Raw genomic sequence first — 24,296 nt, 5'->3', positions numbered from 1 at the left:
GTGGCATCTTTTTTTTTTAAATTTCTGCCACAGAAAACCTACTGTGTAGCAGTGGGGCTGATTTCTTCCTAATTCTCCCAGAAAAAAAAATAAAAGTGGGAGATTAAGATTGGCAAATCTGCATCAGTGCCAGTCCTGTGTGTTGCATCTGTCTTTGTTTTTCTGCCACAGAAAACCTACTGTGTAGCAGTGGGGCTGATTTCTTCCTAATTCTCCCAGAAAAAAAAATAAAAGTGGGAGATTAAGATTGGCAAATCTGCATTAGTGCCAGTCCTGTGTGTGGCATCTTTTTTTTTTTAATTTCTGCCACAGAAAACCTACTGTGTAGCAGTGGGGCTGATTTCTTCCTAATTCTCCCAGAAAAAAAAATAAAAGTGGGAGATTAAGATTGGCAAATCTGCATTAGTGCCAGTCGTGTGTGTGGCATCTTTTTTTTTTTTTTTTTTATTTCTGCCACAGAAAACCTACTGTGTAGCAGTGGGGCTGATTTCTTCCTAATTCTCCCAGAAAAAAAAATAAAAGTGGGAGATTAAGATTGGCAAATCTGCATTAGTGGCAGTCGTGTGTGTGGCATCTTTTTTTTTTTTTAATTTCTGCCACAGAAAACCTACTGTGTAGCAGTGGGCCTGATTAAATCACTTGTCTCACATATCCCCCCAAAAAAATAAAATAAAGGGATAATAATCTTGCCAAACCTGTGCATCTGTGCGAGTGCTGTCTGTGGTATCTGTCAGTCATTTTGTGCCACAGGAACTATACCGTGATATAGTGGGCCTGATTCAATCCCTTGTCTCCCATATCCAAAAAAAGAGGGACATTTCTATTGCCAGTGGGTGCATCTGCGTCATTCCGGCTAGTGCCATATCTGCCACCCTCTTTCTGCAAGTCAAACTGTGTTGTTGTGTAATACAGTGGGCCTGATTTTTCCCTGGATTCTCCCACACATAAATAGGGACATTTTTATTGCCAGTGGGTGCATCTGCGTCATTCCGGCTAGTGCCATATCTGCCACCCTCTTTCTGCAAATCAAACTGTGTTGTTGTGTAATACAGTGGGCCTGATTTTTCCCTGGATTCTCCCACACATAAAAAAGGGAGATTTAAATTCACAACCAGTTCACGTACACCTTCTTCCTGGTTTTACTGGACCACATAACGGTTGTTAGTTTGATTACATTTTTCCAATAATGAGGAAGTCTGGTGGAAGAGGTCGTGGCCGTGGGCATTCATTGCCAGCTGGTAATGATGTTAGTGGTGGTGGTCGTGGAGCATCAGGTGGTCGTGGGAAAAGCAATATAGCCCCTAAGTCTCGAGTTGTTGAGCCAGCGTCATCGTCTGGCTACACAAGGCCTCGAAGGCTCCCTTTTCTGGGAGTAGGAAAACTGCTTTTGAAGCCGGAGCAGCAGGAACAAGTATTGGCTTTCATTGCTGACTCTGCCTCTACCTCTTTCTCCTCCTCCTCGGAAAGTGCCAAATGTCAGAGCAGTGTGTCGTCAGTGGATGCTCCCGCTCAGGAACAAGTCGCTTCCTTGCATCCTTCACCCAGAACAACAGTGAAGGATGCGTCAGACGACACAACTGGTTACTCCATGGAGCTCTTTACACATACCATGCCTGGGTTTGAAAGTGAAATTGTTAACAGGCCATGCCCATTACAAGATGAATCGGACATGGAGTGCACAGATGCACAGCCACAGCCAGATTATAATGCTGTTCCTTTGACTCAAATCAGAACATTGCCCTCGCAGTGTACTGATCCAGAATCTGACCCCGAGGAGACTATGGATCTCTGTCACGAACGCTATAGCACCGGCTTACACGGTGACCCAGAGGAAGGTGCACAGAACATAGAAGAGGAGGTCATAGATGACCCAGTTGTTGACCCCGATTGACAGCCATTGGGGGAACGGTGCAGGCTGCAGTAGCTCTGAAGCGGAGGAGGAGGAACCGCAGCAGACATCAACATCGCAACAGGTTCCATCTGGCAGGCCCGTATCTGGCCAAAAACGTGTGGCAAAACCAAAACCAGTTGTAGGACAGCGTGGCCATCAGGTTCAAGTAGCTCAGTGTGCAATGCCTGAAAAGGTATCCGATAGGAAGAGTGCAGTGTGGAATTTTTTTAACCAAGATCCCAATGATCAGCGCAAAGTCATCTGTAAGAAATGCTCCAGGACCTTCAGCAGAGGTCAGAACGTTAAAAATTTAAATACAAGTTGCATGCATCGACATTTAACCACCATGCACTTGCAAGCCTGGACACACTACCAAATGTCCCTTAATGTTGTAGCACCCTCTCACAATGAAGCTAATAAGCAAGGCGACATCCCTTCCCTCCCTGTAAGCCCACCGTTTACCACACCACCTGCAGGTAATGTGGCGGTTTCGTCGCAAGGCCAAAGCAGTCAGGGAATCACCAGGTTCGTGGTCAGAAAAACTGTATGTAGGGCACCATCAAGAATACCGTCACCAACCCTCTCTGTCACCCATGTCCACCGGCACCCCCGCTAGTTCCACCGTATGCAGCTCTCCAGTCCAGCTCACCCTACATGAGACTCTCTTTAGGAAAAGGAAGTACTCATCCTCGCATCCGCGTACACAGGGTTTGAACGCCCACATTGCTAGAATAATCTCGTTAGAGATGATGCCCTACCGGTTAGTTGAAACCGAAGCTTTCAAAGCCCTGATGGACTACGCTGTACCATGCTACGAGCTACCCAGTCGACACTTCTTTTCGAGAAAAGCCATCCCAGCCCTCCACCAGCATGTAAAAGACCGCATTGTCCATGCGCTCAGGCAATCTGTGAGTAGAAAGGTGCACCTGACAACAGATGCATGGACCAGTAGGCATGGCCAGGGGCGTTACGTCTCCATCACGGCACACTGGGTTAATGTGGTGGATGCAGGGTCCAGAGGGGACAGTAATATTGGGACAGTTCTGCCTAGCCCACGGTGTAGGAAACAGTTGGCTGTAGGCGTTCGTCCCCCCTCCTCCTCCTCGTCCTCCAGCAGAAGCGAGAGCTCGTCCACAGACCACAGTCGCACCACCACTCCATCCGCAGCTGCCACTGTTGCACACGAGGTGTCCAATTATGGAACAGCTTGTGGCAAGCGTCAGCAGGCTGTATTGGCAATGAAGTGTTTGGGCGACAACAGACACACCGCGGAAGTTCTGTCCGAGTTCTTGCAGCAAGAAACTCAGTCATGGCTGGGCACTGTACATCTTGAGGCAGGCAAGGTAGTCAGTGACAACGGAAGGAATTTTATGGCTGCCATAGCCCTTTCACAACTGAAACACATTCCTTACCTGGCTCACACCTTAAACCTGGTGGTGCAGTGCTTCCTGAAAAGTTATCCGGGGTTACCCGACCTGCTGCTGAAAGTGCGCAGACTTTGCTCTCACATCCGCCGTTCGCCTGTACACTCCAGCCGTATGCATAACCATCAGCGGGCTTTGAACCTTCCACAGCATCGCCTAATCATCGACGTTGCAACAAGGTGGAACTCCACACTGCACATGCTTCAAAGACTGTGCGAACAGAGGCGTGCTGTTATGTATTTGTGGGAGGATACACATACACGGGCAGGCAGTTGGATGGCAGACATGGAGTTGTCAGCTGTGCAGTGGTCGAAGCTCCAAGACCTGTGTCAAGTCCTTCAGTGTTTTGAGGAATGCACACGGCTGGTTAGAGCAGACAACGCCATAATAAGCATGAGCATCCCCCTAATGCGTCTGCTGATGCAAAGTTTGACGCACATAAAGGAACAGGCGTCTGCAGCCGAGGACGAGGGAAGCCTTGATGACAGTCAGCCATTGTCTGCTCAGGGAAGTCTACAGGACGAGGTGGTGGGCAAAGAGGAGGAGGACGAGGAAGATGATGGGGATGACTATTTGTTGGATGAGGAAGCTTCTCAGGGGGCAATAGAAACTGCTGGCGGTGCAAGGCCGGGTTCTGGGTTTTTGAGGGAGACAAGTGAAGTGGATTTGCCAGAAAGTGCTCCTCAACCCAGCATAAGCACTGACTTGACAACTGGAACATTGGCCCACATGGCAGATTATGCCTTGCGTATCCTCAAAAGGGACCCACGCATTTTAAAAATGATGACAGATGACGATTACTGGTTGGCCTGCCTCCTTGATCCTCGCTATAAAGGCAAATTGCAAAATATCATGCCACATGAGAACCTCGAACAGATATTGGCAACCAAACAAGCTACTCTTGTAGACCGTTTGATGCAGGCATTCCCAGCACACAGCGCCGGTGATGGTTCTCACACGAGCCGCAGGGGGCACCAGGGCAGAGGTGTTAGAGGTGCACAGATCAGAAGTGGCGTAGGACAGAGGGGTTTTCTGAACAAGGTTGTGGAGTGATTTCGCAATGATCGCAGACACGACAGGTACAGCAGCATCCATTCAAAGTGACAGGAGACAACATTTGTCCAGTATGGTTACTAACTATTTTTCCTCCATTACCGATGTGCTCCCTCAACCGTCATTCCCCTTTGATTACTGGGCATCCAAAATAGACACCTGGCCTGAATTGGCTGAATATGCATTGCAGGAGCTTGCTTGCCCAGCAGCTAGTGTGCTATTAGAAAGAGTATTCAGTGCTGCTGGTTCAATACTGACCGAAAAAAGGACTCGTCTGGCTACCCAAAATGTTGATGAGCTAACCTTCATAAAAATGAACCACTCATGGATTTCAAATTATTTTGCCCCACCTTTCCCGGCTGACACCTAGCTTTCCTGTAAAAAGGTCTTTCTTTGGGACTGGTGTTACTGACTGTTCCAATCTCTTAATTTGCAGCTGCTGTTTGTCCAGAATACGACATGTTTTCACCTCCCTAAATGCACTAACTCCCCCCACGGGGCCGTGGTCTAGCCACTTGTCGCAAGCACCCGTCAGAGTGCCGTTTGTCTGAAGAGGTGCGTGTGCCCACTTTTGGTCGACGGGACTGGCACTGGGTCCCTCATAGTACAATGAAGTGTCTCTGGCGGTGGTGGTGCGCACCCAACGTCAGACACACCGTTGTAACATGAGGGGCCCTGGGCTTGTACCGCTGGCCAGGAGAGAGTGTCCCCCCCCCCCCCCCAAGGTCAAACAGTGCTCTACCACTTGCTAAATTATCTGTTGCTGCTCCACCACTGTTTAGTATAGGCACTGAAATCCTTCCATGCCTGGCACAGACAATAACAGTTTGTTGACATGTATGATGCTAGTTAAAATAGTCAGGGGCCCTGTCCTACATTTGCACCAGTAAATACTTTGCGCCAAATTACAATGTCTGAAAGTCAGCATAGGAGCACACCCCTGTACCTAAGTATGCCACCCTTTTTTTTTTTTTTTTGGGGGGGGGGGTTATTTTTGTTTTGGATACATTAACATCACTTTAGGTTTTGGGACTCTGAGTACTTACTGTGTCAGACACTCCTTCCAATTGTCCTCCACTGACCACACCAATGCTGCCTGTGTATTCCTGTTGCCAAATGTAAGCTGCATAGAGCCTAATTTATTATTTTAGGCCTAGGAAGTCTGTCTGCGGTCCCTCCTTCCAATTCTCCTCCGCTGACCACACCAATGCTGCCTGTGTATTCCTGTTGCCAAATTTAAGCTGCATAGAGCCTAATTTATTATTTTAGGCCTAGGAAGTCTGTCTGCGGTCCCTCCTTCAAATTGTCCTCCACTGACCACACCAATGCTGCCTGTGTATTCCTGTTGCCAAATTTAAGCTGCATAGAGCCTAATTTATTATTTTAGGCCTAGGAAGTCTGTCTGCGGTCCCTCCTTCCAATTGTCCTCCGCTGACCACACCAATGCTGCCTGTGTATTCCTGTTGCCAAATTTAAGCTGCATAGAGCCTAATTTATTATTTTAGGCCTAGGAAGTCTGTCTGCGGTCCCTCCTTCCAATTGTCCTCCACTGACCACACCAATGCTGCCTGTGTATTCCTGTTGCCAAATTTAAGCTGCATAGAGCCTAATTTATTATTTTAGGCCTAGGAAGTCTGTCTGCGGTCCCTCCTTCTAATTGTCCTCCGCTGACCACACCAATGCTGCCTGTGTATCCCTGTTGCCAAATTTAAGCTGCATAGAGCCTAATTTATTATTTTAGGCCGAGGAAGTCTGTCTGCGGTCCCTCCTTCCAATTGTCCTCCACTGACCACACCAATGCTGCCTGTGTATTCCTGTTGCCAAATTTAAGCTGCATAGAGCCTAATTTATTATTTTAGGCCTAGGAAGTCTGTCTGCGGTCCCTCCTTGCAATTGTCCTCCACTGACCACACCAATGCTGCCTGTGTACCCCTGTAACCAATTTAAAACTGCATAGAGCCAACTTTTTTAGTTAACACATACGATACTACCTTTGTCTGTCTGCGCCACTAAATCCTCCACTGAAAAAGCTGAGCTTCAATCTTCCGGCTCTCATTAAGTATTTTTTAAATTTAACACTACAGTTGCCATACTACTTGGGTTGGGGCCTAGTAACGGTGTCTGCCGCTCCTTGGTGTTCTCCTCCTCCTTGGTGTTCTCCTCCGGGTTTCCTTGTCTGAGCTTCAATCTTCCGGCTCTCATTAAGTATTTTTAAATGTAACACTACAGTTGCCATACTATTTGGGTTGGGGCCTAGTAACGGGGTCTGCCGCTCCTTGGTGTTCTCCTCCTCCTTGGTGTTCTCCTCCGGGTTTCCTTGTCTGAGCTTCAATCTTCCGGCTCTCATTAAGTATTTTTAAATGTAACACTACAGTTGCCATACTACTTGGGTTGGGGCCTAGTAACGGGGTCTGCCGCTCCTTGGTGTTCTCCTCCACTGAACAAAGCAGTGCCGCCTGTTTCCTACTGTTAGCAATTTAGAACTGCATTTAGCCTAGTTACTTATTTGGCCCTACTCACTCTGTCAGCCTCTCATTACAGTGGTCCTCCACTGAACAAAGCAATGCCGCCTGGTTAGTCCTCTTACCAATTTTGAACTGCATTTAGGCCACTCTATTATTTGGGCCTAGATCTGTGTTTCCTCCTCATCCTGCCCATTGCCCAGCCACTGCTAGATTAGCCCGCTGGTACATTGACCCAGACTACTACATTCCCCTTGCACTCTACACAGCCTGAATCTGACCCTGCTGAAAGTCAGGTTCCTCTTCCCGCATACTATACCACCTTACACGGGGACAAAGAGGAAGGTGCAGATGAAAGTGCAGGTTCCTTCATCAGGTGGGGGGGCACACTCGTTGGCGACGTCACTGGCACAGGGCCCCTCATAGTACGCAAAGTGTCGCTGCTGGTGGGAGGTGCCCCCGCCGTGCAAACACACCGCCGTACTGTGAGGGGCCCTGTGCCAGTGCCAATGCGAACGAGTGGGACCCCCTGCTTGCTCAGGATCACAGCACTTGCAACATTGCAATACTTACCTCTAACTGCTCCACCGCCGTGACGTACTCCACGTTTCCTGGGCCCACTGAAAACTTGAACCAGCCCTACCCCCCATAACTTTAGCCAAATGACCCCCCAATTTTCAATGGCTACCTATTATTGTAAGGTAAATTAAGATTGACAAGCTTAAGTAACAAGAATTGATGTTTTTGGCATTAAAATGGGCACTGTAGGTGTTTTCCTGGCCTCCACTCACTGCCGACTATGCTTCCCCATTGACTTGCATTGGGTTTCGTGTTTCGGCCGAACAACGACCCCGACTTTGCAAGAAGATCGGCCGATTTCACTCGACTCGACTTTTGACAAAGTCGGGTTTCGCAAAACCCGACTCGACCCCAAAAAAGTAAAAGTCGCTCAACCCTAGTTAAAAGTTTACCAGCAATTTCTCATTTTTACAACACCATTTTTTTTTTTAGGGACCACATCACATTTGAAGTAAGTTTGAGGGGTCTATATGATAGAAAATATCAAAAAGTGACACCATTCTAAAAACAAAACCACATTTAAGAAGTTTATTAACCCTTCAGGTGCTTCACAGAAGTTTTTGGAATGTTTAGAAAAAAATGAAAATTTAACTTTTTTTTCACAAAAAAATTACTTCAGATCCAATTTTTTTTATTTTACCAAGGGTAACAGGAGAAATTGGACCCCAAAAGTTGTTGTACAATTTATCCTGAGTACGCCGATATCCCATAAGTGGAAACCCCCCACAAGTGACACCATTTTAGAAAGTAGACCCCCTAAGGAACTTATCTAGATATGTGGTGAGCACTTTGAACCCCCAAGTGCTTCATAGAAGCTTATAATGTAGAGCCGTAAAAATAAACAATCATATTTTTTTTCACAAAAATGATCTTTTCACCCCCAATTTTTTATTTTCCCAAGGGTAACAGGAGAAATTGGAAACCAAAAGTTGTCCAATTTGTCCTGAGTGCAGTGATATCCCATATGTGGGGGTAAACCACTGTTTGGGCGCATGGCAGAGCTCGGAAGTGAAGGAGCACCATTTTTCTTTTTCAACGCACAATTGTATGGAATTGAGATCGGATATCAAGTTGGGTTTGCAGAGCCCCTAATGAGCCTAAACAGTGGAAACCCCCCAATTCTAACTTAAACCCTAACCCAACACACCCCTAACCCCAACACACCCCTAACCCCAACACACCTCTAATCCCAACCATAACTCTAACCACACCCCTAACCCTAATCCCAACCCTAACCACACCACTAACCCTGACAGACCCCTAACCCAACCGTAAACGTAATCCAAACCCTAACCCCAACTTTAGCCCTAACACTAACTTTAGCCCCAACCCTAGATATAGCCCCAACTCTAACCCTAACTTTAGCCCCAACCCTAACCCTAATGGGAAAATGGAAATAAATACATTTTTTTAATTTTGTTATTTTTCCCTAACTAAGGGGGTGATAAAGGAGGTTTTGATTTACTATTTATAGTGGGATTTTATAGCGGATTCTTGTTTGGCAGCTGTCACACACTAAAAGGTGCTTTTTATTGCAAAAAATGTTTTTTGCGTCACCACATTTTGAAAGCTATAATTTTTCCATATTTTGGTCCACAGAGTCATGTGAGGTCTTGTTTTTTTGTGGGACAAGATTACGTTTTTCCATTTTCGGGCACAATACATTTTTTGATCGGTTTTTATTCCAATTTTTGTTAGGCAGAATGAACAAAAACCAGTAATTCATGAATTTCTTTTGGGGGAGGCGTTTATACCGTTCCGCGTTTGGTAAAATTGATAAAGTAGTTTTATTCTTCAGGTCAGTACGATTACAGCGGTACCTCATTTATATCTTTTTTTTATGTTTTGGTGCTTTTGTAGAATAAAAACTATTTGATATAAAAAATGATTGTTTTTGCATCGCTTTATTCTCAGAGCTACAACTTTATTTTTTCGCTGATGGCTCTGTATGGCGGATCGTTTGATGATAAAGTATTGTTTTTACCTCGTTTTTTTATGGTGTTCACTGAAGGGGTTAACTAGTGGGACAGTTTTATAGGTCGGTTCGTTACGGACGCGACGATGCTAAATATGTGTACTTTTATTGTTTTTTTTTTAATTTACATAAAGAAATGTAGTTATTGGAACAATATTTTTTTTTCTTTATTTAGGATTTTTTTTTTTTTTTTTTTAATATTTTTACACAGTGTAATTTTTTTTTTTTTTTTTACTTTGCCCCAGGGTGGGACATCACTATATATTGTCAGATCGCTGATCTGACACTTTGCAGAGCACTGTGTCAGATCAGCGATCTGACAGGCAGTGCAGGAAGCTTGCTGGGGCCTGCTCTCAGCAGGCACTGACAAGCCACCTCCCTGAAGGACCCAGAAGGACCCCCGGGGCCATCTTGGATCTGGGGGTCTGCAGGGAGGAGGACGGAGGAGACTTTCGGAACAACGCAATCACATCGCGTTGTTCTGAGGGTCTCAGGGAAGCAAACAGGGAGCCCCCCTCCCTGTGCGATGCTTCCCTATGCCACCGGAACAATGGGATCTTGTTTGATCGCAGTGTCCAGGGGGTTAAAGTGTCAGGAGCTGTTGGTGATGGCTCCTGGCACATAGTGCCGGATGTCAGCTGTGATAATCAGCTGACATCCGGCCACGATTGGCAGCGCTCCTCCCGTGATATCGGCTGATCGCATATGACGTACCATCCCATCGATGGTTATACGGGCCCAGGTCACGTCGACGGGATAGTACATCTGATGTCAGAAAGGGGTTAAAGGTGTAATTCGTTCATGCTTGTATGGGCTTGCATACTTAATTGTGATGTTGTTTATACCTCCCACCTCCTCATTTGATTGTGTAACTGCTAGAAATGCTAAATGAACAGTAAACAAATTCAGCGATATACTGTTACGGTTCACAGAACGTTTTTGGTGGTTTGGAGTGAATTTGCGTTGAAAACCAGCTGACAAAGTGCTCAGAAAAAGTATAAAAAACCTTCCTATTCACTTATTGTATATATGAAAAAGACTTGCTACTCATCTGCTCAGACTTTTTAGCAGACTTTAGAGCGATATCTCACAACAATCTGCGTCATCCACGTCAAGGACTGCATGCAGCAGCCGAGGAGAGGGGTGGAGTGAGTGAACCGAAGCCATGCCCATTGGACCGGACGGACCCTATTAGCATACATCGTGGGAGAAATCTAAAAGTTTTTTTTATGGGTGATACATGGGGAGTCAGGGGGTTAAATGAGTATTTAGGGAATGCATAGTTGGCACTGAATACAATGATATTTTTAGCTGGTAGGACAGAAAAGTGGTGACAGGTTCCCTTTAAGAAAACTCCCCCCAAGAAACCTCCCCCCAAAAAACATTTCCAAATTATCTCAGGAGATGCCCAAAAAGTGCCCAAAAAACATTTCTGGGGAAAAAAAAGCTAGCATTTCCTAAAGCCGTTTCCATTTTAAAAACCTTGTCACTTTCGCCTGCCTGGAAAATTGTAGTGTGCACACAGCCTTAGCCTTTTGTGTATGACTAAAAGCATTAGGGCTCTTTTCCATTTGCAAGAAACACGTCCGTGTCTCGCATATGAAAACCAAGCTGTGGCGCCGGAACTTTGGAGCAGAGCGTGCGGCTCCATGTGTTGTTATGCAGCCGCACGCTCCGCTCTGGAGTGTCGGCGCCACAGCTTGGTTTTCACATGCGAGACACGCACGTTTATCTCGCAAATGGAAAAGAGCCCTTAGATAAAAAATTGTGATCATGTTATTAGTTGTTGACCATCCTGAATATTACTTTTTTTTTTTTTTTTTTTTTTCACAGAAAACAAATTCAGTCCTGAAGCTGATGCAAGTGAGCCTGTTTTGCAATTGCACTACAGCACAGAAGGAACTACTACAAGCACAATAAGACTGGACTTTACAGACGAATGGTACAACATTTTCATGATGTTCACTTTATTAAGTTAAATGCAGCTAAAAGTTTGCGCAGTAACTTTAAACTTTATGAAATATGTATAGTTGTAATTAATAATGCTATGCTTTTAAAGAAACTATTTACGGTTTAATTTTTCTGCAGACATAGGTGAGGGCTTATAATTTGCGGGACAAGTTGTAGTTTTGAAAGATAGAAACATACCATCCATTTTTGCCATTTAATGTACTGGAAATAAAAAACGTGGAAGAAAAATCCAACTGAGATGAAATGGTGGAAAAAGATGAATTGCGCAATACCTTTTTTGGTTTTGTTTTAAAAAGGACATGGAAAAATGATTCTCAAGATTAGGGTTTGCTCACATCTGCGTATAAATACGCCTACTGCAATGTGATAAAAAATCGAATTGCACTCGCACCACTATTATTCAGTGAGGCATTGTTCATCTGCGAGTTGTTCTTCAGCTGGAATCGTGCTCAGGAAAAACTTTCAGCATGCAGTCCATGGTTATTGGTCTCTTCCCAGCCTAAAAATACAAGCCCGCAGCCACCCCAGGGTAATGATAGTTTATTTTGATGATAGCTGTGAGTTCTCTAAAAACACATTACTAATCCAGTAACTAAAAAAGAAAAAAACACACAAAAATATTTTACTTTAAAAGACACAAGTTTTTTTTAAATAAATTGAAAGTGCAGTGTATTTCTGAAAAAATCCAATTCTGTAATGACTTTTTGGCTTTTGCTATTATGGCTTTTGTTTTGCATGGTAGAAATTACTACCTGAATCTTCAGGTCAGTATAATTATTGTGAAATATGTATTTGTAGGCAATATATCAACATATGTTCTTAGGCTGCAGCTCTTCATAAAGGTCATAACTTATGCTATCTTGAGCAAAGGTAGCTATCCTGGTCGCACGGTCTCAGACCCCAGGGTGCCTTCCTGAGAATGCACAGAATTGGAACCATTTCACACCTCTGATGCCTTTGAAGGGAGACACAAAATGGAACCTAGTTGCAGTCTGACAATGTCTATGGGAAAGAAAGACTAAGACAAAGAACTTTTAAAAAAATAATGTATTCATTGGGAAAATAGCCATGGTCCAGTCACAAACCAGGAACCTAGAATATTAACATGAAAGGCTGGTCTAGAAATCTGATCTCTGGGCTGAGCCTATAAATGGGGCCCTCCACAAAGTTGTTCACAGATTGAGGGCAGCCAAGCTGGTGTGATCCGTTTTCATATTCCCTCCCTCAGGAAACAGAATAACAGACTGCAAAGTTTAGATATTACTTTAAGTTTCTCACTTTTATTTTATAACTGTTTGCATATTTGTGTGTCACTTCTTATTTCCATATTGTATTTCCTTTCATTGTAAGCACTGTACCTTTTCTATTAATTAGCTGAAAAATGTAATAAGTTTGAACCTAGTATACTCTAAAAGAACCCATAACCCTAGAGTGTGTGATCCTGCTGATTGGCAGACAGTATTGGTAGTATTTCTGGGACTCACCGCTCATATGTTAAGTGAGTGGTGGGACCGTGTGTGAAGCGGGGTGCGCGGTCTGTGACGGGACGTGATTTATGTTCCTATTGCAGCTATAGGGCAGAGGTTGAATGCTGGACTGAGTGAGCGGAGATAGATCAAGCCTTGCAGTCACAACTCCAAGTCACATGCTGAGGAGTGGGGAACGTGACAATTCCCAACTTGTATATATATTTTTTCCTCCACTTAAAGAAGCCCTCCTATTAACCTTTTTCCCCTAAACATGTCTAGTGTAGTGTCTATGTGTTAATATATTCACCAATCCCTGTCTTCTCTGGTATCCAACGGCTTTCAGCTTTTTCTTCTGTGCATTGTGACAGCGATTCAGACTCTACAGTGGATTTTACAATTTAATCCTATGGAGCGTTAGAACGCGACTCGCGCTGGATATGGGAAAAGACCGCAATCAGCACTGACCCTACACTATACTAACATTTACACAGGTTTAGCTAAAAAAATAATAATTGGAATGACGTTTGTCATCTTGCTCTGTTAAACCTTTTGCATACTTCCGCTACATTGATGATCTGCTAATAATATAGACAGGCTCGAAAGATGATCTACTCACCTTCCACAATAACTTCAACAAGTACCACCCAACCATCAAGCTCACCCTCAACTTTTCAAAGACCCAAATACATTTTCTGGACATGACCATATACATCAAGGACAATGCCATACAAACATCAATTTACCATAAGCCCACCGGACGTCCAGTTTATCTTAGATGGAACAGCTTTCATCCAAGACACACAAAAAAATCCATCATCTACAGTCAAGCTCTGATGTATATTCAGATCTGTTCAGGCAGCAAAGACAGGGAAATACAGCTGTGATCACTGAGGAATACATTCCTACAACAAGGATACCATCCACTGGTAATAGATGAGCAGATCCACAGGGCTAGAAGGATCCCAAGAAACAGTCTCCTGGATTACAAACTGAGAGAGGATAACAACAGTGTACCTCTTGTGGTCACATACAACCCCCACATGAGCATCCTAAGGAAAATTGGTGCTGATCTCCATCCCATATTCCATAGAGATCACAAATTGAAAGACATATTCCCAGAACTACCACTTCTCTCCTACAAACAGCCCTCTAACTTAAGGAATCTCATTATTAGAAATGTCCTCTCATCACCATCAGTGACTGGCACATTCCCCTGTAACAATAAAAAATGCAAAACGTGTACCCACATATTACCAACAAATATAGTCCACGTACCAAACACAAATCAGGACTATAAGGTCATGGGTTCCTTTACATCCTCCAACGTGGTGTACAGTACAGACCAAAAGTTTGGACACACATTCTCATTTAAAGATTTTTCTGTATTTTCATGACTATGAAAATTGTAAATTCACACTGAAGGCATCAAAACTATGAATTAACACATGTAGAATTAAATACTTGACAAAAAATTGTGAAGCAACTGAAAATATGTCTTATATTCTAGGTTCTTCAAAGTAGCCACCTTTTGCTTTGATGACTGCTTTTCACAAGAGAATGCCAAGAGTGTGCAAAGCAGTCATCAAAGCAAAAGGTGGCTACTTTGAAGAACCTAGAATATAAGACATATTTTCAGTTGTTTCACACTTTTTTGTTACGTATTATTATTATTATTTATTTATATAGCACCATTAATTCCATGTGCTGTACATGTGAAAAGGGGTTACATACAGGGTTAGGGTTATAGATATCGTTAACAGTAAACAAATTTACAGTGACAGACTGGTACAGAGGGGAGAGGACTCTGTCCTTGCGGACTTAAATTCTTCAGGATAGTGGGGAAGAGACAGGAGGTTGGTGTGCTGCAGCACTGGTGGTGGTGAGGCGGCAGCTCGCGTGGTCGTGGCAGCAGCTCTGGTGGTTGTGGCGGCAGCTAGGGTGGTCGGTGACGTGGCAGCAGCTCGGGTGGCCAGTGACATGGCGGCAGCTCGGGTGGTCGGTGACGTGGCGGCAGCTCGGGTGGTCGGTGACATGGCGGCAGCTCGGGTGGTCGGTGACGTGGCGGCAGCTCGGGCGGTTGGTGAGGCAGCAGAATGGTTATTGCAGGCTAGGCTTTTCTGAAGAGATGGGTTTTCAGGTTCCGTCTGAAGGATCCGAGGGTGGTGGATAATCGGACGTGTTGAGGCGTGGAATTCCAGAGGATGCGGGATATTCGGGAGAAATCTTGGAGGCGGTTGTGTGAGGAACAAATAAGTGAGAAGGAGGTCTTGGGAGGATCGAAGATTACGTGAGGGAAGATAGTGGGTGATTAGTTCAGAGATATAGGGAGGGGACAGGTTGTGGATGGCTTTGTAGATCAGTGTTAGTAGTTTGAACTGGATTCGTTGGGGAATTGGGAGCCAGTGGAGGGATTTGCAGAGGGGTGAAGCAGGGGAGTAGCGAGGAGAGAGGTGGATTAGCCGAGCAGCAGAGCTGAGGACAGACTGGAGTGGTGCAAGGGAGTTAGCGAGGAGGCCACAGAGGAGGGTGTTGCAGTAATTGAGGCGGGAGATGATGAGGGCATGCACAAGAGTTTTAGTAGATTGCGGGCTGAGGAAGGGACGGATTCTGGCAATATTTTTGAGTTGGAGGCGACAGGAGGTGGCAAGGGTTTGGACGTGCGGTTTGAAGGACAGGGCAGAATCGAGAGTTACCCCGAGGCAGAGGATTTCAGGTGCGGGAAAGCGTGTGATGCCGTTTACTATAATAGATAGTTCTGGTAGGGGGGATACGCGAGATGGGGGAAAGATGATGAGTTTGGTTTTGTCTACATTGAGTTTTAGGAAGCGAGAGTTAAAAAAGGAGGATATGTCTGACAGACACTCCGGGACTCTAGACGGAAGAGAGGCGACATCTGAGCCAGAGAGGTAGATCTGAGTGTCGTCCGCGTATAGGTGGTACTGGAAGCCATGGGACTTTGAGTTGTCCTAGGCCAAGGGTATAGATGGAAAAAAGTAGAGGCCCTAGGACAGAGCCTTGAGAGACTCCAACAGAGAGGGGGCGGGGTGAGGAGGTAGTGTGTGAGTGGGAAACGCTAAATGTGCGGTCGGAAAGGTATGAGGCAATCCAGGACAGGGCAAGGCCTTTGATGCCGATGGAAGAAAGAATCTGTAGCAGTAGGAGGTGGTCGACTGTGTCGAAAGCAGAGGACAGATCGAGAAGGAGGAGGATGGAGAACTGCCTGTTAGCTTTGGCTGTGAGTAAGTCATTAGTAATTTTGGTCAGAGCAGTTTCGGTGGAGTGGTGGGGGCGGAAGCCAGATTGGAGGTTGTCAAGGAGAGAGTTAGATGAGAGGTGGGAGGAAAGTCGACCATGGACATGCTGCTCAAGGAGTTTGGAAGCAAATGGGAGCAGTGATATGGGGCGATAGCTGGGCATAACAGTTGGGCCAAGGTTAGCTTTTTTGAGGATGGGTGTGATGGTGGCATGTTTGAAGGCAGAGGGGAAAGTACCCGAAGATAGCGATAGGATGAAGAGTTGGGTTAGGGCTGGAATGAGCGTGTTAGTGAGGTTGGGGCAGCAAGTGGGAAGGGATGGGGTCAAGTGCACAGGTGGTGAGGTGTGATTTGGAAAGGAGGCGAGTAAGTTCTCCTTCACTAATGTTGGAGAGGGAAGTTATTGGGGAGGGGCAGAGGTCTGGTATATGGAGTGGTTGGGGTAGTGGAAAAGTAAAGGTTTGCCTTGTTTGGTCGATCTTGTTTTTGAAGTAGGTGGCAAAGTCCTCAGAAGAGATTAGGGGAGTTGGAGGTGGCAGTGGTGGGCGGAGGAGAGAGTTAAATGTGCTGAACAGTTGTTTTGGGTTGTAGGATAGTGAAGATAAAAGGTTAGTGAAATAGGTCTGTTTAGCAGAAGTGAGGGCTAGTTGGAAGGCTAGTTGGAAGGCAAGTGTAGCTTGTTTGAAAGTGGTGAAGTTGTCTGGCAGGTGTGTTTTTTTCAAACGCCGCTCAGTGACCCTGGGTGCTTGTCGGAGTTTCTTGGTGAGGTTGTTATGCCAGGGTTGCCTATTGATTTGTCGCACTTTGCCATGCATTAGAGGGGCGACTGAGTCTATGGCTGATGTGAGGGTGGAGTTATCGAAAGCGGTGGCGCTATCCGTGTCGTCGAGTGAAGATACGGAGGACAGGGGTAGAAGAGAGTCTGAGAGTCTATGAATGTCTAGGTGTGCAAGGTTTCTGCGAGGATGTGGTACTGGCTGGACGTGGGTGGAAGGTGAGGAGGACAAGGAAGAGAAGGTGAGTAGATGGTCAGATAAGGGGAAGGGAGAGGTTGTGAGATTAGATAAGGAACAGAGGCGGGTGAAGATGAGGTCTAGCGTATGTCCGTCTGTGTGGGTGGCTGTGGAGGACCACTGAGTAAGGCCAAAGGATGAGGTAAGGGCCAGGAGCTTGGAGGCTGCTGGTTGGCGGGTGTCAGTAGGGATATTAAAGTCACCCATTATGATGGTGAGGATGTCAGCAGAGAGAAAGTGAAGAAGCCAGGTGAAAAATTGGTAAATGAAGGCAGTGGCTGAGCCCGGTGGTCGTATATATGACAGCCATTTGGAGATTAGAGGGAGAGTAGATACGGACAGAGTGAACCTCGAAAGAAGGGAGGGTGGGGGTTGGATAGGGTTGAAGTATCAGTTTTTAGAAAAAAGGAAACCCACTCCTCCGCCATGTCTGTTGCCAGAGCGAGGAGTGTGAGTAAAGTGGAGGCCACCGTAACTCAGTGCAGCACGGGAGGCCGTGTCAGGGGGCGTCAGCCAGGTCTCAATGAGGGCCAGGAAGGAAAGGTTGCAGGAAGTAAAGAGATCGTGGATCACATGGAGCTTGTTGCAGACAGAGCGGGCATTCCAAAGTGCCCCAGAGAGAGGAAGCAGGGGAGTGGGAGTCAGCTGCACAGGTTTTAAGTGAGAGGGATTGCGATAGTGAGGATTAGTGGAGTGAAAATAGTGAGGGCAAATGTGAGTATGGTTAAATAGCAGGGGAAGAAAGGAGATGCAAGTAAAATTAGGATACAGTGATTAGTCTTAACGTCTGGCCGATTTCTGGGCTATTTCTGGCATATTTCTGACGATACATTGTTAGGGTTGGCGGAACGCACTGAATATATATATTTATTAGAAGAAGTTGGTGCGTTCGCAACCCGGGATCCACCGTGCAGGAAAGCACCTGCAGCTAGATATGGTGGTACAATTTAGTAATATAAGCAGACTCTGTTACTTCAGAGTCTGTTAGCAAGGATAACGCTGTGCCCTGTTAGGCTCACAGAGGAACACAGCTACTTAGTAGAGCAGATGGTGGTCATGCAGTCAAATGCAAACACGCAGCTCCTCGCCGGAGGTGCCAGCATTCTAGGGGCTTATTTCAGCTGGGTCCCTGAATACACACACACCAAACTCCTCGCCGGAGGTGCCAGCATTCCAGGGGCTTATTTCAGCCGGGTCCCTGAATACACACACAAACATGATCACACTGGCGCTGAGCTCATACATAAATTGACACTAGCGCATGGCCGTGCGGTCATGCGCACCTGGTATAGCTGCAGCAAGTACAGGACCTTCCTAGAAGGACCAATGAGAGACTACCACAGACGTTGAACACCTTCAGGACCTTCCTAGAGGACCAACAGGATTTGCTGCAGTACCTGAGCATGTGACCCTTGATCTCCAATGAGAGATCTTACCCTGGGCATGCTCAGAAGAGGAAAAGTAGGACTTAGTCCCAACGACGTCTGCTCGCTGCTGACCAGTACTGGCCACAATGGCAGAAGCTGGAAGGACAGCAGTAACCCTTCGCACAGTGTCAGACTGAGCATGATGCTGGGACCGACTCCTCCGCTGAGCAGGCTCCACTGCGGCAGGAGAAGAATGGGAGACCGCAGCGGAGATGGATCGAGATTCCCCCTGTGCAGAGGCAGGAACTCGACCCCTAACATTACCCCCCCTCCTTGGACCTCGCCACGCTCGAAGGCAGCAATGAGCTGTGGAGGCCGAATATTCTCAGCAGGCTCCCAGTACCCGTCCTCAGGACCATAACCCTTCCAGTCCACCAAATAAAGTTTTTTGCCACTTACCACCTTGCACCCCAAAATAGCATTCACCTCATAATCGTCTGTAGATGAACCCGATGTCCCAGCAGATGACTCGGAAAACCGGGACATGTATACGGGCTTCAAGAGGGATACATGAAAGGTGTCGGTGATACCCAGACGTGGCGGAAAGGCCAGACAGTAGACCACTGGGTTAACCTGTTCGAGGACCTTGAAAGGACCCAGGTAGCGAGGAGCAAACTTATTGGACTCAACTCGCAGCCTGATGTTACGGGCGGAGAGCCACACTAAGTCGCCAGGAGCAAAGGTCGGAGCGGGGCGCCGATGTGCATCGGCGGAGGTCCTCATTCTCTTCTTGGAGGCCCGAATGGCATCCTGAGGGCGGTCCCAAATGTCCCGCACCTCCACAGCCCAGTCTGCCACCCTGGAGTCGGCGGAAGACACGGGCATAGGCACAGGTACCCGCGGATGCTGACCATAGTTTAGGAGGAATGGGGTCTGTCCGGTGGAGTCGGCTACGGCGTTATTCAGCGCAAACTCCGCCCACGGTAGCAAGGATGCCCAGTCATCCTGCCTGGCTGAGACAAAATGTCGAAGATATGTGACCAAGGTCTGGTTGGCCCTCTCTACCAACCCATTCGTCTCGGGATGATAAGCTGAAGAGAGATTCAACTCAATGCTGAGTAGACGACAAAGCTCTCTCCAGAAACGAGACGCAAACAGGGGACCCCGGTCACTGACAATTTTATCCGGCATACCATGTAGGCGAAATATATACTCAAAGGAGAAAAATGTAGAGCATAGATTTTATGACATAATTTTTATTCCATACCAAAAAACATATAAATAGTAAGTAACTTTAATAAATGACTGAAACACCAGATGAATGCCTGAAAAATACTGATATAGCCCCCATCCCCACAGTCCCCACGATGTCACTGCCAATATGTGCACATGTCACATGTCACTGCAACCATCCCTTGTCCCATGATAGGAACCGGGAAGAGCGCAGTGGATAAATATATAGGCAAGAACAGGGGCCCCAGTGTGCCAAGCCTGAAAGAGAGCACCAATTATCCAACAAACATCTCCCAAATGGGATTTCTACAATAGCGCCATAAAGTATGGTGGTTGGAGTGGGTGCTCAAACTTACCAATAAGACAGGCAGAGTGGGGAAACAGTCGTGAGGAGATCCCCAACGCGCGTTTCGTGGCCGCACGGTGCCACTTCCTCAGGGGGATAACCAATAACCATCCGAAAGGACCTTAAAATAGCCCCTGGCCCCGGTCACATGGTACCCGGCAGCCAATCACAGTAGCGCTGTCGGCGCATGCGCACTGCGTCCGGCAGGTCCTGGCAGTGGAACTCGTCGTCAGGCAAAGTGCGCACGCGCAGGGCAAAAAGTTACCCGGAGCGCGCAAACAAAGCCACGAGACGCCGGTCCACACAAGGATGTGAAGGACCGCAGCGCGATACGCACGGCCACCAGTAAAAAGTATGTAATACAAAGAAAATATATACAGAAACTGTTTCTGCAGCATATAGCTGCCCCCCACATAGGCGAATACAGGACCCACAAGACATACAGCCCACAAACAGAAGGACCGGTACACAGATAGATAAATATAAAAAGATGAAAAGTAGTCCAATCTCTGTGCATCTGATCCATATTGTAGTGGGAAAAAAAAAAAATCCCACACTTCTTTGAGCCAATGTCCATAGTGAGGGTATTTACACATCTTATCTGCTACAGAAGTCCTGATGAGTCCGCTTTGCCCCAACTGGGGTGGTATCCGGAATAGGTGTTTAATAGGGCCAGAGACATATTCATGAGGCGAACCTTAGGGCATCAAATCAATCACTAATGATGTAAACAAGACAAAAAAAAAGTTAAAATCACATACATAAACATAAAAACAAATCTTAAAAGCAACCTCCCGACTGATACAGGGGATAAAGGGACCAGAGGCGGGAAGGATTGTATTGTCATACTCAGTTACAAAAAGGAGACAGGAGGAAGCGACTATCCTAGGCACACCATAGGAGCAAATGGAGCATGGATAGTATGTACAATCTTCATAAATACGGAGCAAAGCTTAAAGCCTCATTTAAGCCCGCTGGTGACAAAGTGCCTAGTCGCACTATCCACCTAGTTTCTTTTTGTGCTAGCAACTTTTTATTGTCCCCACCCCGAATACCCAAATGTAAAGCATCAATTCCCCTCATCTTTAGTAAATTCGCATTACATTTATGATGCAACCAAAAGTGACGTGGGATTGGTTTTAGATCAGAAATATCGGACACTGTCCTGGCCGCACCGATGTCCCGCACATGCTCACGAACTCGGACTCTCAACTCCCGCGTGGTAAGTCCCACGTACACCATGGGACACGGGCATGTTGCGTAATAGATCACGTTAGTTGTGCAAAATGAGATCCGTTCTCGGATGTCAAATTCTTTTGTTCCATCAGTGGAAGTAAAGCTGGAGCATCGCAGGACATTGGTGCAGGCAAGACAGTGCCCGCACAGAAAACACCCCAAATTGGGGCCCCTCGTACCAAATGGATTACTCGGGGTGGGGACATAGTGGCTACGTACCAGCAGGTCATTTAAGTTTTTACACCTCCTAGAGGTCATCTGAGGATATGGGCCAAGAGAGGCCGCCAGGGAGGACTCAGTCCCAAGAACCGACCAGTGTTTGGCAAGGATGGAGCGCATCTTATTCCACTCGTGATTGTAAGTTGAAATAAAACGAATGGTACCAGCCCAATCCGTCGGTTACGTGGGTGTAGTAGAGTCTCGCGTGGAGTTTTTCTGGCCCGATCATAGCCGTGTTTGATAGACCGCCGGCTATACCCACGGGCCAGAAAACGATCTTTCAGATCCGAAGCCTGTGCCTCGAATCTAGACTCAGAGGAACAGATTCGCCGCATCCTCAGGAACTGTCCGATCGGGACGGCCCTAACCGTGGATGGATCATGTGCCGATGAGGCATGTAGCAATGAGTTTACAGAGGTCGACTTTCTGAAGACATCCGCCTGGATACGTCGATAATTATCGACCTCGAGACGAATGTCCAGAAAATCGACCGCAACATCACTGTAGACATATGTAAGTCTGATGTTTGAAGTGTTGTTATTCAAAACACCCATAAACTCCTCGAGCTGCTGGACAGTCCCGTCCCACAGAAAAAGAATGTCATCAATGAAGCGATACCAGCACAGCACATGGGAAGCGGCCGGCGGGCCCTCGTCGCCAAAAAGAAATCTCTCCCAGTGCCCCAGGAAGAGATTAGCGTACGAGGGCGCACAGGCCGCGCCCATGGCTGTGCCGCGCTTCTGTAAGTAAAAAGCGTCTTTGAAGACGAAAAAATTGTGTGTAAGGACAAAGTCCAGCAGCTCAAGGATCAATCCACGTAAAGGGCCGTCCAGATCGGAGGTCCCCAGGAAGAAGCGAACCGCCTCTATCCCACAAGAATGTTCTATGCAAGTATACAGACCCTCCACGTCAGCAGTGACGAGGAGGGTTGCATTGTCCACAAGGATGCCATCAACCCGTGCCAGGACATCCGTAGTGTCACGAACATGAGAAGGTAGTGTCTGGACTAGGGGCTTCAAATAAAAGTCAATAAATTGACACACCTGATCACATAAACCCCCAATCCCAGACACAATGGGACGTCCCGGGGGGTTGAGGGCATCCTTGTGGACTTTAGGTAACAAATAAAAAGTGGGAGTCCTGGGGGATCTGACCATCAATCCATCGAAGACCTTTTTGGGGATAATACCCCCCTCAAAGGCACCCAAAAGAACCTGCTCTAACTCCCGCAAATAAGTGGCCATTGGGTTGAAAGACAACTTAAGGTAAGTGTCAGGATTACGACGCTGACGGAATGCCTCTCGCTCATATTTCTCACTTGGCCAGACCACAATGTTCCCCCCCTTGTCCGCAGGCTTAAAAACAACATCCCGCAATGATTGAAGTTGCGAGATAGCCTGACGCTGTTTAGCGGTTAGGTTATCATACGTCCACCTAGTGGACAGTTTTTTAAAATCCTCACTAACCAATCTAGTGAATATTTCAACTGCTGGACTCAAGGACAAGGGGGGGAACCTTGTGGATCTGGGCAAGACCGAGAGCGGAAATTTACTTACATTCGGACATTCCTGTTCCTCAAGTAGGTCTTCCAAATCACGAAGTGCCTGTGCTTCAACTGCACTCATGGACTGTAGTGTAAAGTCCTTTCCATGCAATTTTTTCAAAATCAATTTGCGGGAGAAGAGATGCAGGTCCTTTAAAGCTGTAAAATAATCAAATGAATTTGTTGGAGAGAAAGTCAGACCCCTACTCAGGACATCCAACTGGGACTTAGTAAGTACATGTGATGACAAATTTAATACCTGGAGTCCTCCCTGCCGGCCTCCCCGGGCCACAGCTCCCCCAGCTCCCTTGTTCCTGGTGTGTTGCCTAGTAGTCATCCTCTTATTACTGGACTCAAAGGTTGGAACCTGTTCAGATTGAGAGGTACTGGGCCTTGCATCTTCATCATAATTGGATCTGCCTGAGAGTGCTGAAGTAGATCTGGACCGGGAGTACGACATATTCCTAGATCTTGGGCGGGATCGACCCCATGGGTTCCGCCATCTATAAACTCTGGACTGCTGTTTGTCCTGAATGTCACGGTTAAATTTTTTTGCTTTAGTTGTTTGAATATCATTAGCCCATTTCTGTAAGTCGGCATCAATTTCTTCATTGAATTTCTTCAATGCATCACTCGACATATCCCTCTGCAGGCACACCTGTAAACCATCGATCTCCTTCTCCATTGATTCCAATGATTCCTGGTTCAACTGCTGTAGTAGAACCATGAACCCCTTGGAACAAGCATTAGTCAGTTCTTCCCAGTCGTTTTTAAACTTGTCATCCAAAATAGGAAATGACAGGAAGACCTGGATGCGAAGCCCACGTGGGATGAGATCCTTCTGAATATACATGTCCAAGAACTCATGGTTCCACCATGTCCGAGTTCTCTTACGTAACAACTCCTTAAACCGATACACAACCTCCTGCAGCTCCTTGGAGGACCCCTCAACCACCCCGTCAGCATTATCAAGACAGACATCACTAATCTGTGCTCGCCAGGTGCAGTCACGCGCACGGAAGTCCATGCCTGAAAATGGGAAAACTGTGAAAAACACAGAAAATATTGGAAACAGAACTCCCAAATGCATTTTGTGAGTAAACGAAGTCTGGCGAAAAATACGCCAAAAGAACCCCGGACTCACCAAATCAGCTCTAAGCAAACCATACTCAAAGGAGAAAAATGTAGAGCATAGATTTTATGACATAATTTTTATTCCATACAAAAAAACATATAAATAGTAAGTAACTTTAATAAATGA

The 24,296-nt window shown here is 46.4% G+C and overlaps 1 protein-coding gene across 8 annotated transcripts in view; it reads left to right on the top strand.

The window, feature by feature from the left end:
• The window catches only part of DCAF6 (DDB1 and CUL4 associated factor 6), a 618,531-nt gene that overhangs the window by 281,195 nt on the left and 313,040 nt on the right, over window positions 1-24,296 (top strand). For all 8 annotated transcript variants that reach the window (XM_077295474.1, XM_077295473.1, XM_077295472.1 and 5 more), the window contains one exon: window positions 11,218-11,326. In XM_077295474.1, the coding sequence (XP_077151589.1) occupies window positions 11,218-11,326 (109 nt within the window). The remainder of the gene's footprint in view (window positions 1-11,217; window positions 11,327-24,296) is intronic.

The sequence above is a fragment of the Ranitomeya variabilis genome, chromosome 3, assembly GCF_051348905.1.
Source record: "Ranitomeya variabilis isolate aRanVar5 chromosome 3, aRanVar5.hap1, whole genome shotgun sequence".
In the NCBI taxonomy this organism is placed as follows: Eukaryota; Metazoa; Chordata; class Amphibia; order Anura; family Dendrobatidae; genus Ranitomeya; species Ranitomeya variabilis.
Note: the sequence above shows the minus strand (reverse complement) of the source record. Positions and strands in the feature narration are given on the sequence as shown.